The sequence below is a fragment of the Danio aesculapii genome, chromosome 23 (assembly GCF_903798145.1).
Source record: "Danio aesculapii chromosome 23, fDanAes4.1, whole genome shotgun sequence".
Taxonomy (NCBI): Eukaryota; Metazoa; Chordata; class Actinopteri; order Cypriniformes; family Danionidae; genus Danio; species Danio aesculapii.
In genome coordinates this window covers 35366270-35382979 of record NC_079457.1, presented here as the reverse complement: position 1 = coordinate 35382979, position 16710 = coordinate 35366270, and the positions used below count along the sequence as shown (strand labels likewise).

Sequence of the window (16710 nt, the reverse complement as noted above, 5' to 3'; positions counted from 1 at the left end):
ATGTCAAATAGATTTGTACTGTTTTTTATGTTGTTTTGATATCAAAGTGCCCACTTGGGTTGAATTTGGGTTAAATTTAAACAAATTTAATTTATTCATGTTCAAATTTGTTTGTTTAAAGAGCCCCTATTATGGGTTTTTGAAAATGACCTTCCATGCAGTGTGTAACACAGCTCTAAGTGAAGTGAAATATCCAGCTAAGGCTTAAATCTGAAAGTGCACCGTGTTTAAACCTATTGATTCCTCAATAAAAGAGTTGACTCATAGTGGTTCCAATGAATCATGGCGGTAACGAGTCTTTACCCGTAAACTCTGTAGAAACAAAAAGAAGATAAACACTGTAGCAGATCCCAGTTGAATCATGTCACAAAGACGCTGTGTTCTGAAGTTTGAGGGAAAGTTAGTGTTATATTCCCTACCCAAAGATGAGGCTGTGAAGAGTCAGTGGTTGAAGTTTTTTTTTTACAAAAATACCTCAGCATTGTTTTATTTTTTCCTGACGAATGCTTCAGCAATCTACATGCCTACAACAGGGGATTTGTCAGCTGTTTGTTAAGGAAGGATCAGAAAAGACTTTTGATGTATGGGACTTTGTCAGAGCTTGACAGGAACTTTACAGTGCACAGTTCTTGGATCAGATTCTTCCTCCATTTCACAAGTGTAAGTAAATGTGATTAAAATGGTTGCCTCCTTGTTTTCACTAGCTTGCAAATTATGTATTTAATTGTGTTTTGTTACTTGTAACCGCTTGTACTTTATCTGGTTAACTCTTTATATTCATATGTCTCGTCTAAAACCATGTTGAAAACGTGACACATTGTTTATGATTTTAAATGCGTTTGTGAGCTCGCGATCTACTGCCGTTTGGCATTGCTATGGCCACCGTCATCTGTTCCTACACACGTGCGGCGTTCAAGCTTCAAAAAAGTTCAGCTTTTCCCTGTGTGAATTAATACTGAATGTGTGTCACTGTTGTTACGCATGGTTAAGAATAGAGCAATATGCTGGTGTTAAATCCCACTGCTTTAATGCACTCCCGCATTGGGCTCACACATACACTCTGCACTCTTGACTACTTGTTGATAAGCCATGCTGGACATTTCTCTCAGTCTCATGTTGAACGCAGACGACCAATCACAACAGACTTGGGTCATCGGACCAAACAGCGCAGATTTGCATCGTGCTAAGGAGAGGTTTGGGAACAGTTGAATCTCTGAACGAATCATATGGGAGTTGTTGGGATAATTAGGTAAAAATGAATGCATATTATAAGACAATGAAAGTGTTTTTTGACCTTGCATGTATATCAGACTGTTGTTGGAGACCCCCAAAACCAAAATATGACCTTTTTAATGCATAATAGGGGCTCTTTAAATTCAGCCCGAATAAATTGTTTACAACCACTTGAGCAAAAAATGAGTAAATACAAAGAATCGTCTTTGAATAATGTTTTTCAGTGTAGGAAAACATGAAGCCTTTACAGCTTGTGGACAAGCTATTCTGAAAAAAAAAATCAATAAAAAAACAAACAAACAAAAAAAAAAAAAAAAGAGTGTTAATTAACACACAACACCAGCACAGTCAGAATGAAGTGTAATTAAAAGGCCTTTATTTTCTTGTTTCAGTTTGTTTCAGTACAGAGCTGGTAACACGCATGGTAAATCTGTAGAGCTATTTGGTACCCTTGATGTCTTTACAAGGATTGCTGATTGCTCATGTACTGTCCACTAGAGGGATTGTGGGAAGAGTCTGTGAGCAATGTTTTCTCAAGGTGTCCCATCAAGGGCTAAAGCATGCGATTGATCCACACTAGGCACGACAATACGGACATGAACACACGCGCACACACGAGAACACCGAAACATGTACAAACACAGCCTGAGGGCCAAACCCTCGCAGTCTCCCACCGACTAAAAAATAAATAAATAAATAACAGACCACCACGATTAGAAAAAGAGCATTTTACAACTCCCGATAAGCAGAATGAAAAGTGCAAGAGAAGAATTAAATAAATGAGACACGATGACAGGCTATTGATTCTTTTCCCCCAGAACTTTGCTTATGTGATCACGCCAAAGGAGACATGAAGGCATCAACTATCAATCAGAGAAATAAATAAAGGTGAAAAACGTCTCTGTTTTGGGCATTAGAGCAGTCTCTGATATATAAAACAGTCACAGAGCATTACAAAAGACAACCAAGATGGTTTTGAAAGCTTATTTATCAAGCCGATCTCACAGGAAAATGCAAAAGTTTTGCATTTATTGAATTAATTGCGTTAATTCCTCTTAATTCGTAAAATCACATCAAAATATAATATGTAAATGAACGAGCATGAAGACTCTGCCCCTGACTCCGCCCATAACACATCTGTCATTGGGGCATCAACAAATCGTACATAAACAATCAAATGTGATCATACAAATTAGCGAATACATCACCCTGAATTTAAAACCTTTACGGATTGCTGTGAGATGGCGTCGGATTTATACATAGAAAGCAGGATAAGGACAGAATCCATCCATCAGCTGCTCCCAAATCTCTTGTGAGCTTTTGCAAGAAACTATTTATGGTTTACAATCAGGAATGTTTCAAAGAAATGTTCATTGTGCGCGCTGTCATATAGCAGATGGCAGTGCTTAAGTAACTCACAATACAAATGATTCTTTTATTAAAGGGCCTATGCATTATTGTTAAAGAGACAAACATCCACACTTCAAATCTCAAGCAACACTGATTAAAGTTACTAAGACAGGCTGAATTTCTGCATTATTATGTCCAAGTGTCATCACATACTTTTAAGATAATCCCACATCGAATTTTGGATTGTAAATGATTATAAAATTAAATAAAAAATGCTTATACACATAGATGCCTCATTTGTGTTCGCTACATGTAAGTAGCCAGCCTATTTTACATTTAATCCGTTTAATGGCTAATTCGTACAACTTCGTACAAGTTCAGTCATACAAAAATGTACGATTCTAAAAAGGAGGCGTGCCACCAAATCCCGCCCCTAAACCCAACTGTCATTGAGGATGAGCAAATCACACTAAATTGTACGAATTAGATTGTACGAATTCATATCAACTAAATCAAAAAGTTACGAATTGCACGTGAGATTGCGTTGAAGTATCCGTCATATTGAAACCTACTCCATAAACGTAAGCTAGGGCTGCATGATATTGGAAAAATATGACATTGTAATATTTTGTTTTGCTGCGATTTATATATGCGTCTTCATAAATTATAATAAATTACTAGCATATATAAATACAACAGAGCAAAAATAAAAGTTAAACAAACAGTACGTCATGGTTTTCTGAGAGGTCTAACTACTAACTTCTGTACTTTCTGTATTCAAGTACAGAAATGTAACAATCAAATATAAAATAACATGGCCATCATTGTATAAATATTTTGATAAATGATTTCTTTATAGATTAATCTAATCCTGCGATGTGACTATTGCAGATTCACAAATTGTGATATCAGCGCTCAAACGATATATTGTTCAGCCCTAATGTGAGCACAAGTTGAGTATGTCTGCAATCAGTTAAATTCAGACATGAATATCCACATAGTATTGAGAAATGATAGGTCTCGGTCTGCTTTAAAATAAACTCTAGTGGGGTTCGAACACAACACTGCCAAAGACATCTAAGCTAACCAAAAATAGGACACAATGTCACAAAAAGTGTCCATAACACAGACAGAATTCTCAAGTACTCTAGTTTATCAGAACAAAAAAGCAATATGCTCCATTGAAGTTTTAAGTATTTTGGTTCAGATTTAAAATGACAGTGTGTACACTGTTTTTTTAACCAAACAAATCAAGTGAACTGAACTATAAGTGTGAACACATTATAAACATAGCATTTTCAATTTTCTTACTAAACCAAATGAACCAAGAGAACAGAACTACAAGTGTAAAAGCATCTAAAGAGCATCTAAACCTAAAGAACTGAACTAGAACAAAATGTATCATTTCTATTTTGGTCTAGACCAAACGGACCAAGAGAACTGAACTACCAATGTGAACACAACCTTAATGTATCATTTTCTAGTTTTATCCAGACAAAACAAACCAAAAAAAACTGAACTACAAGTGCACGCACCCTATAAAAAAAAAAATAAATAAAAAAAAAATAAATAAATATATATATATATATATATATATATATATATATATAGTTGTTGTTTCAAGGTGGCAGATACATTAACATATCTGTAGCAGACAAATGTGGCATCTATATATCAAGAAAATGTTTTACTTTCAGTTACTGCATTTACATGATTAGTCAACCATTTCAAACTGCCCTTTGCCCAAAAATGCATGTGTGTACATACATGTGGAATAGCAACAAGTATGGCCACATCACGGTTCATACATACGCCCCCAGTAAAATCAAATCTACAGAACTAAATACAGACTGAAATAAATATAATAAAAACAATTGAAAATACATTATTAGACTAAGTTAAACCGCCAATAATGCTCAACTTATCATATTGGAGGAAACAGTGTGGCCCCGTAGCTTCACAGACAGTGTGGAATGTTGGGGAAACACAGCGGCTTACGAAAAAAGATGTTTTAGGATCATCTTTATATATATATCTCAGCTCTAAAGAGTTTAGCTCAAGTATTATGGCTTTATCTTATTTACACTCACACACATACACACAAACTTACTGTTTATTGGCTAGTTAAACGCTGTTATTATGTAAAAGAGTCATAAATAAAAGCTTTTTAGAAAACAATGGGGACTCCAAGGATTCAGTGACATGATTGATAATATTGTGCTCCGGCAACTTAGTTGCCAAGGTAGAAATCAGTTGGTCCGAAAAAATCACGTAAGAATGACATAAAGTCAGATAAAATGGCAGTAAACGTGACTTCTCTCATTGGCACTGACAGTGAAAAAATGATAATAAAGTATTTGTTTTATTCTTCTGTTCTTTTCTAGATGATTCTGTATGATCCAAAACTTTACATTGTAGTTCTGACAGAGATACTCTGCTGATTACTGGATCCTACAGGATGGGGGGAAAAATATTCTCTTGGAGCCCCCGTCGGAAGTTTTGACTTCCCATTAACGTATTCAGACAAAGAGACATACAAACATTACTCTGAAAAATAAATAAATAAATAATTTCTGAATAAATCAATCAATTAACACATAAACATTTTGTTCCTTATCGAGATTAGTAGACGGCAAGCATGCGGCTACGTTTTCATTCTATATTAGTTCACACAAAGCACTTAACATACAGTATTTGCTCATGACGTCCAGGCATGGATTGAATCTGAAAATGAAGAGGAGTCTATTATACTTCATATTCGCTCCAGTACTCACTCACAGAAAATAAATACAGATTTGATTTGATTTGATTTGAAAATATACACAGCATTTCACCCTCCTCTGTTTTGTTATTAAAATGACAAAGAACACCTACTTAAGTACACAATATTTTTCTTTGCTTCATCTCTGAAACATGCGCATCTTTTTGTATTGTAGCATGCAGTATCATAAAGTAGGAACTATGCATATATAGGTCAAACTACACGCCTACGGGTTTGGGGAGGGGGTGCTAGTTGAAAGTAGCAATTTTTTTATTTATTTTTTTCCCGTGAAAGTCCTTTGAAATATTTGTGTTACAGATTAAACCTGAAAACAATTACGATACGTGATCAAACGAAGACATTGATCCTTAAATGAGGTTTGGATACTAGCGGGAAAAAATGAAAGCGTAATGTCGTCAAAACAAATGCAACATAATCACACATTCATAAAACCTGCAGAAACTGCATTGTGAATGTGGATGGAGATACCTGCTGTTCCACAATCAAACAATGTTATTGCAATTGAACACCTGTCAGAAGAGCTGCTTCTGTTTTATCCAGAGGAGTCCCATAAAGAAAACATCACTGGAGCTACTTTTAAATATATTCTGTTCGTTTTTTTATGTTAAAATGATCAGCCTGATCTGACGAGGTAACGTAACTGTTTAAAGTTTTGTCAGCTTAGTGGCTAATTTGTACAAGTTCAGTCGTATGAAAATGTACGATTTTAAAAAAGAGGCGTGGGACCCAACCCCACCCCTAAAACTAACTGTCATTGGTGAATGAGCAAATCGTACTAAACTGTACAAATTCATACAAATTAGCCACTAAATCACAAAAACAGCTACAAATTGCCATGAGATTGTGTTGGAATGACACAAAATTACTTTAGAGAAACTGTTCAAATACATCCATGTTCAAACGGATTCACAAGAACGACTAAAATTGCTGAATTCAGTCTACAGATTTAGAACGACATGACTTGAACGTCATTGTGTTTCTGCTCTTTGTTTTTTATGGGATTTTTGAAAATGTGGAATATACAGTACACTGCCTGACAAAAGACGTGTTGTCTTTTTGTTGTAAGAGCAACAATTAATACTTTGACTTCTAGATTATTTGATAAATAATCTGCTGCACTGCATCCCAATCATCACAAATAATGCAGAAAACCTATTGGAATCTGCATGGACCCAAGATTCTCACAGAAATCGGCCAAGTTTGGTGAAGTAAAAATCATGGTTTGTGGTTAAATTTAGTATGGGGTTGTGCAAGAGATCAGCTGAGTGGATGACAACATCAACAGCCTGAGGTATCAAGACATTTGAGCTGCTCATTACATTACAAACCCCAGGACAGGGCAAATTCTTCAGCAGGATAGCGCTCCTTCTCATATTTCAGCCTCCACATCAAAGTTCCTGATAGCAAAGAAGGTCAAAATGCTCCAGGATTGGCCAGCCCAGTCACCAAAAATATACATTATTGAGCATGTCTGGGGTAAGACACTGTACATGCTAGTACGATTTGCTCATCCTCCAATAGTGGTTGGGTTTAGAGTTGGGGTTTGGGGACACGTCTCGTACATAGTCGTATGACTGAAATCATATGAATTTGTACAAATTAGCCACTTTTCAGCTAGTTTGTCAAATTGTTAGGTTTCCTCATGAGGTCGAGCTGGACATTCTGCAATATAGCCTGCTTCTGTTTGTGGAGGACAGAAATTCATTTGAATTTCTGAAATCTAAAGGTAGCTGGACAAACTATTGCAATAGTCTAAAACACTTTTACTGTGGCAGAATCGAAAGATAAAAGCTGCTAAAGTGATGTTTTCTTAAGAGAGTGAGTTGTTTTTCTTGGGTTACAGCATGTACACAACAAAGTTCCCTCATATACACTTTCGGGTTTCTACATGTAGTTTTTGGCCTTTGATTAAAAGTATATACTCAGTAAATTATTCTCCGAAATTAAGATCTTGATCCAATTCAGGCTTGCGAATTTGCTTAATTGCCCACTACTCAATAACTGAACCGATATCACAAGTTATCACCATTGCCGAAGGAGCTTCCCCAGGCAAAATGAGGATAAAACACACAAAGATTTAGTTCTGTGTCGGTCTTAAGCAAATGATATTCTGATATTCTCATCCTCACACAATGACTCATCCTGTAAGCCCTAAAAAGCAACTTTCGGATGATACACTCTTTTTTTTAAACAAATGCAAACTCTGACAACTCGAATCAAGAATGCACCATCACAAAAGCACATATTGAGATTGATGGGGCAACATGTACAGAATGCAGTTCCAGTAGTGCAAATAAGTTCAGCGGTTTGGTAAGATGTGCAGTAAATACACACGTAACAGTGCCCTCTATCAGCTCTCCTCATAAGAACCTCTGGTTTAAACCATGAATAAAACATGAAAACACACACCGATGAAAGTAGGAAACTATTCTCAAAGGAATAGTTCACTTAGTGTTTTCGAAACCCGTATGACTTTTTTCTTCAGCAGAAGCAGACAAAGGGAGACATTTTAAAGAATGTTTACACTGTGTCAGCAAGTTCATAAAAATAATATTGTTAGTTAATGTTACCTGGCATTAAAGTCTGCATGAACTGGAAGAAACCATATATTGAGTAAGAGTGGGGCTTTCTTTTTGCGTATTGTTCCCTCACAGCAAACTAAACATAAGAGAGGGACTATCATTAGAAAAAAATATCTTTGTTAAAATTTAGAATTGTTAGAAATCAGACTATTATCTACAAAAAAATAGCATTTTTAAAGGTTTAGGAAACAGCAACACACACATATATGCAAGAACAACTAAAAATTCTGAAAATAAACGGCAATCCAGGAGAAATTCATCACTATTTTCATAAAATCTTGTTTTCAGATCAACAACATGGCGTCATAAACATATATGGCCAAATTTTCTCTTTTTAGTTTTCAGTGGTGTAAACACTTTTTTCTGGCAGATCAGGGGTGTCCAAACTTGGTCCTGGAGGGATGGTGTCCTGCACAGTTTAACTCCAACTTCCTTTAACACACCTGTCTGGAAGTTTCTAGTACACCTAGAAAGAGCTTGATTAGCTGATTCAGGTGTGTTTAATTAGGGTTGGAACTAAAATATGCAGGACATCGGCCCTCCTGGACCGAGTTTGGACACCCCTGTGTCAGAACAAATGAATTGTAATATATAACGATTATTCATTCATTTTTCTTCGGCTTGGTACCTTATTTATTAGGAGTTGCCACAGCGGAATGAACTGCCAATTATTCCGACATATGTTTTACAAAGCGGATGCCCTTCCAGTCGCAACCCAGTACTGGAAAACACCCATACACTCATTCACACACACCCACACTCACACTACGGTCAATTTACGTAGTTCATTCAATTCACCTAAAGGACATGTCTTTGAACTGTGGAGGAAAACCATGCCAACACAGGGAGAACATGCAAACTCAAAACAGAAATGACAACTGGCTCAGCCGGGGCTTAAACCAGCGACCTTCTTGCTATAAGCTGACAGTGCTAACCACTGAGCCACCGTGCTGCCCATATAATGAACATTTATAAGGCTTAACATCCCTTGATTTTTGTTCACTTAAATTGTATGAAAAACAACAGTGTGAACATTCTCCAAAACATCTCTTTTTGTGCTCCACAGCTAAAAGAAAGAAAAGTGAGTAAATGATGACTTCATTTTCATTTGTGTGTGTGTGTCTCTGTGTATGTGTGTACGTGAACTATTCCTTTAAAGACTGAACATTAAAAATACACAACAAAAGTTAATAAATATAAAAGCAGGTTCAAAACGAAGCATCGACTGGAACAAAAACACCTTCATTTAAAGTGCTCAGGCAGAATACATTTACCACGAAAAAAAGAAAAGAAAAAGAAACAAATCAAAGCAAAAGAAACAAATACACTGATGCTAACAGGAAGACGTCCCTGGCAGCTAAGAATTGCTTATTTCAGGATGTTTCAAGGCTTGTCTCCTTTTTTGTCAGGGGTTTGTTAGGATGTTGGGCAGTGGAAGAAGCCAGCCGGCAGCTGGAAACTGAAGAATGGAAGAAGAGGTTGTTTTCGCAGGCAGTGTAATCGACACCTGAAAGATTCCTTCTGGCTGGATCAGGAGTGTCTAGTCCAGATATCTCTCCAGTCCCCATTTTTGTATTTTCATTTTTTTTTCAATTATTCATAATGACGAACCACTCTTTACTGTCTTTTTAGACACGGCAAACAGAACAGAACTGATTTCATCTAGATGACCAGAGATAATCTAGAAGGAATGTGTTAAATTAGGCAGTGGAAGAGGCAGTGTTTTCTATCCCTGGTCCCCGATGGAAAACTTTGGAATGCTGTTGGATGTTTAAGGGTGTGAATGGGAGCTTATATGTTTAATAACCGCACCTATGAGCCCGGCCCTCCTTCAAGAACATCTGTGCAAACAGTCTCTCGGTATACCCTTATCTCATTTTAGCCGCTGATGAGACCGAATCGTCTTCTTTAACACCTTCAGTCTGGTGGCCCATGGCTGTATTTTAGTGCTGATTGGGGGATTTGATGGCGTGTTGTGCATGTTGAAAAGTGAATAAAGGAGAGGGAGAGAGGGAGGGAAGGAGGAGGAGCGGGTTTATTTCTTGGCAGTGAGCGCTGCTAACGTGGCGTCCACCTCTTCTTCAGGTTTGAGTGGATGCCACTGAGCGATGGGCCTGCGTGGATTGGCCAGCATGTCGGACCAGTGCCGGAGCTCGGTGCCCTGCGCTTTACTGCCCACCCAGATCTTCCCAATGGCGTCGTTCTTGCCGATCTTATCGTAATCAAGCACTGTGATCACAGCTTGTATTTTCTAGGTAAACAGAAACGTATGCATTAGAGGTTGAAGCAGTGCAGAAAGGTTTCTGAAATCAACACATTCTCACTCCTGACTTAATAGGTTTTAATTACTCTCGGGCTAATTCTCGCTGTTTCAAGACACAGAGGAAGCCAAAAAAATGTATTTCCTGGCAGCCATATTTGAATTTGAGCTGTATTGTGATGACATTAATTCCTTCTAGATATAACTTGTGCTGCCTCGAGAGATTTGGAGTAATCATATGTTTTAAATAAATTGCAAATGTAGTTGTGTCTGCCTGCTATATCCTGTGTTTTATATTGAGTTTAAGGCTAGGACCTGGGTTACATGCTCATAAATGTGCTCATAGTGCAATGTAAATAAAATACTTTTATTTACAGCTGTTTAATTTAGAAAAACTCCTTACACCAGGGCTATTCAATTGGCGGTCCACGGGCCGAACCCGGTCCCCGAGGCAATTTGTTCCGGCCCTCCAAATAGTGTAACCAAGACTTATAAAATAAATAAGTTCAGGCTGCGCAGAGAGTGAGTCACCTGACATTAAGCGAGTGGCGCGAGCAGCCGAAAACATTTGGATATGTTTGTAGAAAAGGCCTTTTGTACAATTCTGTAGTATCGTTAATAGGGATGCAATGATTTCATGATTAACCGCACAAATTAATTGCGGTTAATTAATCGTAAAGGCGTCTCAATGCTGCGTTTCTGTTACACGAAACAAAACTGCTGCAACTAAACAAAGTTATCCCAACTGTGCGCTAGTTTAAAGTTCCAAGCTTATCCATAGAATAATACGCACACACATTGGATTAACTATAGCAGCAGGCCTATCACATATCTCGTCTTTTCCGCACACAAGTTCGTTTTTCCAATGGAGACGTGCATATATTGGGAGCGGTGCGTGCATGGCTTGCATGCAGACCGACGCACTCGCGCTTTCCAGGCGCACACAGTAGAAATAATCTCACGCTGTAGTGGTGAGAGTTGTGCATGACTTTCAGTGCGATGTAAACAAAAAATACGTAAGACGAATTGTTACAAATGATTAAAATGTTTATGTATGTATGAACTCAGATAATAATACCTTATACCTTAAATTAACATTAGACAAATGCTTTAAAAAAAAAAAAAATTATTTACTTTGTTCTGTATTTTATCATTGTAAAATTATCACTCAGGTTTAAATCAACAGGTTTAAAAACCTTTTTAATTATCTTTAAGTCCAAAGAGAGAAATGGACTATTGTTTGTTTTTTATTAATATTTTGTGCTGTATTTGGTTACTGAGCAGCCTTAAACAACCCTTTAAAATATAAGCAGTTTTCTTGTGATTTTCTAAACTAGTAGTGTTTTGAATTTAATAAATGCATAATAATCTTTATAACCGTGAAACATTATTCTTCAGACTATAATTGAATATCCAAAATCTATAACTGTTGCATTCCTAATTGTTATGCAGTTCAAAACATAACATGAATGTATTTGCATGTAGAAGAAGCCTACTTGAGCAATACACTGATTTTGCTATGCTTCGAAATACAACATTTGAATCTGTTTGTAAAAAAAGCCACAATGCAGTGATGTTATGTAGTTTAAAAATACAACATAATAACGTTTTAATGTAGAAAAAGCCAATGTGGGTGTCTTAGGGAGCAAAAATACTGCACATGGGCTCTTATATTGCTGTTCTATATATATTGCATTTCTCCCGCCCCTCATTTGGGATGCTTTTCATGAACTGGCCCCCATGACAAACTAATTGAATAGCCCTGCCCTACACTCTCAGAAAAAAAGGTACATGGTGGTACAGAAATTGTTTCTTAAGGAACAGTTTGTACCTTTGTAACTATTGTACGTTATATATTGCAAAAAAGACCTCTTATGATACTGTTCTGTACGTTTTATGGCAATTGAAATGAAGGTGCACAATTGTTCTCATAAAAAAGGTACATAAGTGTTGAAAATAAATATGACTGTAAAGGCAAAGTGATTTTATGAATAATTTCCATATTAAAACATGAATCATCATTTAAAAACAACTCATAAACATTAATTAATAAGTTCTATAATACAAAACAACATATATTGTAAACTAAATATTTAAGGCTTTTTTAATAAACATTTGGTAAGCATTTTCTAATAGACACAGTTTCATTATTGATATCCACTATCAATTTGCTTTCTACTACGCACATGGGCTGCAAATATAAAGTGTTCATGCACACATTTTAGTATTGTAAAACTAATCAGGCATTATGCATATCTCGTTACAATAATTTTGCATTATTTATTTCTATTTTAAAATTTTGTAAATTAAATGAACTTTTAAGTGATTACAAAAGTTTTGTGTGAAAATTGGAAATTTATATTGTACATGGAAGAATGTATTTTTGTGAAAAGTGTTGTGAAATGTTTAGCAAAAATCTTTTGATTGATGTTGAAGTATTTTTTTATTCTTTATTGTAAATGGAAAAGGTAGATTTACACAAAAATAAACTTAAAAAAAATGTTTTTAAAATTTAAAAATGTATTTGATGTTTTATATTTACTGGATGAAGCAAAATGCCTTTAAAAGTTCTTGAAGGAACACATTTGACACTGTTAAGGTACAAAGTGTCTTATCGCTGTGTTGGAACCTTCAGGGATCACATTTGTACCTTTGATGAAGGTACAATATTGTATCTGCAGGTTTTAAAAACCAAAGGTTTTGACATTTTGGTTTCCCATGGTACAAATCATGTCCTTAAAGGTACAAACTGCAAAGGTACAAATCTGTCCTATACAAAGGTACTTCCCCAATGACAAGAGTTTGTACCTTCTTTGGTACAACAATGTACCATTTTTTTTTTCTGAGAGTGTAGTTTTAGGGTAAAACATTACAAGTAACTGAAGTTAAGTAATAATATTACTTTTCTAAGTAACGAGAGAGAGAAAAAAATCATTACTTATGAACATTAAGTACAACTATTTGAGTTACTTCTTTTTTTATTTAATGTGAGTTTTTAGTTTAATTAATTATCTTAAAAAAATTAATCTGTGAATTTAATTTTGATGAGAGTAGAGTATGCGCTCACTGCAGGAACAGGTCTAGTCCAGCAATAGAAGTATTCTCATTATTTTGAATGCATTGAAGAAAAGGAAAGTTGATAAGGTCTAAGTGGACAGTGATTTTACATGACAAAAAGTTAATGGGTAGGTTTCATGACACTTTAAAGTCACTGAAGTGTAAGAAGCAAACACATGACAAAAAAATCCAAATGTTGATGTGGCTGATGTTAAATAGAGTTATATAAAGAAACAGTGATTAACAAACACCTGAAGCACATGCAGAGAGAATAGAACAGCAAATGATGTGCGCTGTTGCATCTTACTGCACTTGAATGGTCAAACACACAAAACTATGTATTATTATTATGTGTATTTACAGGAACAGTTGATCATGTGATAAATGAACCTAAACAGATGGGTGAAAGCCAGATGTGTATCATTATATTGGATCCAAGCATTCGCTGTTAAAATAACAGCTGCATAATAAACCTGCTGCTAACTTTGCCATTAATGTTCATTAAGCAACAAAAGATCTTAAGTATCCATAGTAAGACTAATTAATATTTCCTAAATTAAATGTTTTAGATTTACACTTGACTATTATGTTCATGTACTATTTCCTACTGTATGTTAAATCTACTTTAGCTCTAAAACCTTCCTTACTCACTATGCTTTGGCTTAGTGCCTTATTTATCAAGGGTCACCACAGTGGAATGAACTGCCAATAACTCTGGCATATGTTTTATGCAGCGGATGCTAATCTAATTTTTAATATTATATATATATATATATATATATATATATATATATATATATATATATATATATATATATATATATATATATATATATATATATATATATATATATTCATACAATTGTATATGAAACATTATAAAATGTTTTTAAAACACTATTAAACACATTTTTGCTACATTTAGTATTTTAAATTTTGTATTTAGTAATAGATAAATAAAACTTTAAGCAATTAAGACTTTTTTTATACTTATTTTCTTGTTTGTAGCTGTTTCGATTGTGTTTTGAAATGGGGACATTACTGGGGAGAGTTCCAGTCAGAGACAGGACACCAAAAAAAAAAAAAAAAAGGAAAATACAAGGATGTCGGATCATCCTCTAAAATGGTAAACTCTAGTAAAGTTTACCTGCATCTGGTCTTGTGGGATCTCAAAGCTGAAGGACTCGTTGTAGTAAGGGTTCAGGGTGTTCTTCTTCACAGTAGTCTTCTTCTTCTTCAGTCGTTTCCCATTTTGCAGAAGATGAATCTTCACATAGGGATCTGTGGAAAAAATGTAGGAAGTCATTATTATTATTGTTATTATATATTGTAGGTTTTTTTTCATTTGCATTAGATGTATTTTGCATGTTGTCTTAAATATAAAAAAAAGACCAAACAAGCAGCTCTCCATCCATTGGTCTATAAAGCTCCTTTCTTAGACCAATATTCGGAGAACTGCTTGTTTGGTGTCTTTTTTGGATTTTCTTTTTTATAGGTGCAGACTATGCAGCAGTTTATATATAAAGCTATGCAACACAAGTAAGTGATGCGATGACAAACAGTAGGTGCATTGCCCAGCACAAAACTGTCCTGTTACTATATCTAACATAACACAAAAACAGCATATCTGGGTTCAGAGAAACGCCAGTGCTGCAAAGTCTTTCCATTCTTATCACAGGTTTATTAATAGCCCTTCTTTTTTACAGTGGTTTTATCCATCATGATTTAATAAGACTCCTATTCCTTACTGGCTAAAAGAGTGTGCTCAGTCTGACTGGTTGGATACACTTAAATTATTTTCCACAATAGCGTATGCCACTCATTGGAAATGCATGCCTCAGCCAACATTTTTACAAAACCTGAAGTAAGTTCCTCGAGTACATTTTGTTTTGTGTTTCAGATGACAAATCTGCCACTGTCTACATATTTGCAAATCTGGCACACTAGGGTGCATTTTGCTGTACATTGCAGATCAGCTGAGCACTGACCTAAACCCAAACTCTAGTGTTTGCTACACTAAACATATGAGAAAAGTGCATTGTGACTACATAGTTTTACCTTGATTTTATATTGCTTTTATCTGTTTTTTGAACATGTGCTTCACAGAACTCTCTGCTCTGCATTACAAGTACAACACTGTACAAGGTAAGCAAACGAGCAAACTGACCAACCCCAGAGAACTTGTTCATTTAAAGATATATAAGTGACGCAAATGCATTTGATTACAAGTAGACATTGTTAAGGTTTTTTTGCTGTATTTATTTTTTTGTTGTGCAAAAAAACTGTACAAAAATAAGCATTTTTTTTTATTATAACATGTCCCTGTAAATATCATTAATGTTAAAAAGGAACAAAAGGTGCTGGCATCATACTGCCCCCCAGTGTTACCTAAGTCTAAGTACCTAGAAACCGCAGTTAAATGTATGTTGTAATATGTTTTTGCAGCTTCACAAAAGTTTGACAAGCCAGTGAAAGGCACATGTTAAAACTGATCACTTGGATGAAACATTTTTTTAATGGTTTCTCATGATTTATGTAAAAAGGTAATCTGATGAAGAGTAGTTCATTCATTTCATGTTTTTACAGATGTCAAAACATTCATGCTTTACACCATCATTGAGTGTTGTAATGAATTGGGTATCCATTACATTGTTGTGTGATTATTTAAACTTATAAATCCATTATTTAAACTAGAAACAAACTGTCCAGAACAACCTGTTTGTGGACCACAATAAGACTTCTTTGTTTGCAGAAGATTGAAAATTGAAAACGTGGATTAAATGTAATAATGTAGTGAATAATATTCACTTTTCAGTTGTCACCTCAATGTATCATCAGTTATAATATCTCATAGTTAGCGTTGTCTTGCAAGTTATGAATCACTAAGTTTTTTAATGCTGTGGTACCGAAGAAACAACAACGACAAAACATCTGCTACTACTACAACATTTTGGCAGAGGGTAAGTAAATGTACAGCCAGTTTTCATTTTTGGGTGAACTATTCCTTTATTTTCCTAAAAGGAGCAATGTGTAAGTTTGACACCCAGTGGTTGAAATAGGCATTGCATTCCTGGATCAAAACACACACAAGTGCACGTTGCCAGATTGAGGACCAAAAGGAGTGTGCCTGACTATTTCTATGTCTTGCAGCTGAACAACAGAACTATGACAATAATGACCTCAGGTAAATCTCATGTGCTTTATTCAGTGTTAAATGCTAATAATGTGTGTTTGAATGCCATTTTACATGACATTTATTGTCATACTACTGAAAGCAGCAGCAGATAGTTCACCTTAGATCTTGAAAATAAAATAAACCATTTGAAATTGAACTTTAGAACTGTGACACATATCACTGATTCAGTATGTACATTTAATAATAAAGAGGTTTAATATGTACTAATTAGATTATAAACCATACCCTCGTGCATATTCTGTGCTTCTGA

The 16710-nt window shown here is 35.3% G+C and overlaps 1 protein-coding gene across 3 annotated transcripts in view; it reads right to left on the bottom strand.

The window, feature by feature from the left end:
* Positions 1 to 1587: 1587 nt before the first annotated feature.
* The window catches only part of syt2a (synaptotagmin IIa), a 194854-nt gene continuing 179731 nt past the window's right edge, over positions 1588 to 16710 (bottom strand). For all 3 annotated transcript variants that reach the window (XM_056449976.1, XM_056449975.1, XM_056449977.1), the window contains exons 8-9: positions 14412 to 14545; positions 1588 to 10198 (exon numbers count right to left, since the gene is read on the bottom strand). In XM_056449976.1, coding sequence (XP_056305951.1) covers positions 9983 to 10198; positions 14412 to 14545 — 350 coding nt within the window. In that variant the 3' untranslated portion in view covers positions 1588 to 9982. The remainder of the gene's footprint in view (positions 10199 to 14411; positions 14546 to 16710) is intronic.